Source organism: Geospiza fortis, unplaced genomic scaffold (assembly GCF_000277835.1).
Source record: "Geospiza fortis unplaced genomic scaffold, GeoFor_1.0 scaffold461, whole genome shotgun sequence".
NCBI lineage: Eukaryota > Metazoa > Chordata > Aves > Passeriformes > Thraupidae > Geospiza > Geospiza fortis.
The window spans coordinates 34,416-36,357 of NW_005054463.1; the positions used below are offsets into that span (position 1 = coordinate 34,416).

The 1,942-nt window shown below is 48.7% G+C and overlaps 1 protein-coding gene across 1 annotated transcript in view; it reads left to right on the forward strand.

The window, feature by feature from the left end:
- Positions 1–1,493, forward strand: part of UNC80 (unc-80 homolog, NALCN channel complex subunit) — a 17,863-nt gene extending 16,370 nt beyond the window's left edge. Inside the window, exon 9 of the mRNA XM_031062773.1 lies at positions 1,224–1,493. Within this exon, the coding sequence (XP_030918633.1) occupies positions 1,224–1,493 (270 nt within the window). The remainder of the gene's footprint in view (positions 1–1,223) is intronic.
- The last annotated feature ends 449 nt before the right edge of the window (positions 1,494–1,942 follow it).

Genomic DNA, 1,942 nt, shown 5'->3' on the forward strand with positions numbered 1-1,942 from the left:
GTGTCCCTTCACAGCCAGGTAACGTCACTGCTGGGTCTGCAGCCTGTGTCCCTTCACAGCCAGGTAATGTCACTGCTGGGTCTGCAGCCCGTGTTCCTTCACAGCCAGGTAACGTCACTGCTGGGTCTGCAGCCTGTGTCCCTTCACAGCCAGGTAATGTCACTGCTGGGTCTGCAGCCTGTGTCCCTTCACAGCCAGGTAATGTCAATGCTGCATTTGCAGCCTGTGTCCCTCCTCTGCTCCGTCCCAGGCATGGGGAAGTGCCAGAGGTATTACAGAACTATGATGAAAGCTGGCAGGAGGGTAAACACAGCAAACTCTCCTGTGTGGCTGTTCTTTAGGCTGTTTGCTGTCAAGCCCCTGCTTCTGTAAAGCCATTCCTTTCCAAGTCAATGTACCAATTCTTAATTTGAAAAAATATTTTCTGCATCTTCCCTTTCTGTTTTGCCATCACATACACTGTTCTTCTGGACCCTGTCACCAAGGCAAACTGTCCTCAACAGGTTTTCACAGCTTGCTCCCTGAGAGATGCCCCCTTAAGGAAGGAATCCATCAAAGCCTCAGGACTGTTTAAGCACCACATTGCAAAAGAAATTGCTTGACCAATATTTTTCTGTGTTGGCCCCCACTGAGGATGGTGCAGTGACAATCCCAGTCATCCCTTCAACACATCAGTGACACTGAGATCACTTTTACATGCCCAGATATCCAGTGTCTTTTGAGGCTATGTCCTTTGCCATGCACAAATGAATGATCTCGGTATTCAGAATCACAGGATCAATCACAGAATGGTTTGGACTCATTCCACCCCCTTCCACTATCCCAGGTTGCTCCAAGCCTGTCCAGACTGGCCTTGAACATTTCCGGGGATGGGGCACTCACAGCTTCTCTGGGAAACCTTTTCCAGTGCCTCACTATCCTCAGTATAAAGGATTTTTTCCTAATATCTAATGTAAACCTACTCTCCGTTTGAAGCCAAATGCTAAAAAAGATGAAAAGAGGAAATGTTCATGACTCAATCAGATAACCTTTCTGATCTTTGATATAAAATTGATTCACCAGCAAAGGTATAATTTTAAGGGATTTATAATCTGCAGTGCCTGGTTCTTTATGGTAAAATGTATATTTGAATGAGAAAATACTTTATAGACCTTCCTTTCCTTTTGCCCCCCCTCTCCCTCCTGCTTTCTCTGAGCCTGACCCCCAGCTGTCCTCAACTGCAGAGCGAGGCACTGTGTGCCGAGGAGGAGAAGGACGAAGAGGAGGGCTTGGAATCCCGGCCAGCCACAGCGCAGAGCACGCCACCCCCGCAGCTCTCTGACACCGAGGACTACGCGGGGCTGGAGACCACGAGCCTGCTGCAGCACGGGGACACCGTCCTGCACATCAGCGAGGACAACGGCATGGAGAACCCCCTGCTGGCCACGCACTTCAGCTTCACGCATGTGGAGCTGGGCGAGACCGACGTGGATCTAGATGAATCTCATGTGTAACTCTTGGGGAACTACGGTACTGGGAGGAGGAAGGAAGTGGTTACCTTTCCTTAGAGTTCCCTGCTAAACAGTAACTAAGTAAAACAAGAGCACTTTATTATCCAAGAGCAGGAAATAGCTATCAGGTGGTTGCTATAGACTGGCAAATTTCTATTTGTGAGATCTCTTTTCAGTTCAGGGCAGGACCACAGGAACCAAGAATTGGTACAGAATTCTCAGGATAGGGGTGTGTAGGCAAATGTGGTCCGTGGAGCCCTGATGTGGCAGCCGTGTACTGTGATCAGCAGCCTCATGGGTAATGGGCTGTTGGACTGTGTGAGACAGAGAAGTCTCTTCTGAGACTGTGCCTGAGATTTATTTTTGTAGTGTTTTTGAGAGCAGGGCTACACAGCAGCTGAATCCAAGGCTCCTACACCTTGAAAACAGTGATAGAAAGTACCAATCTAATG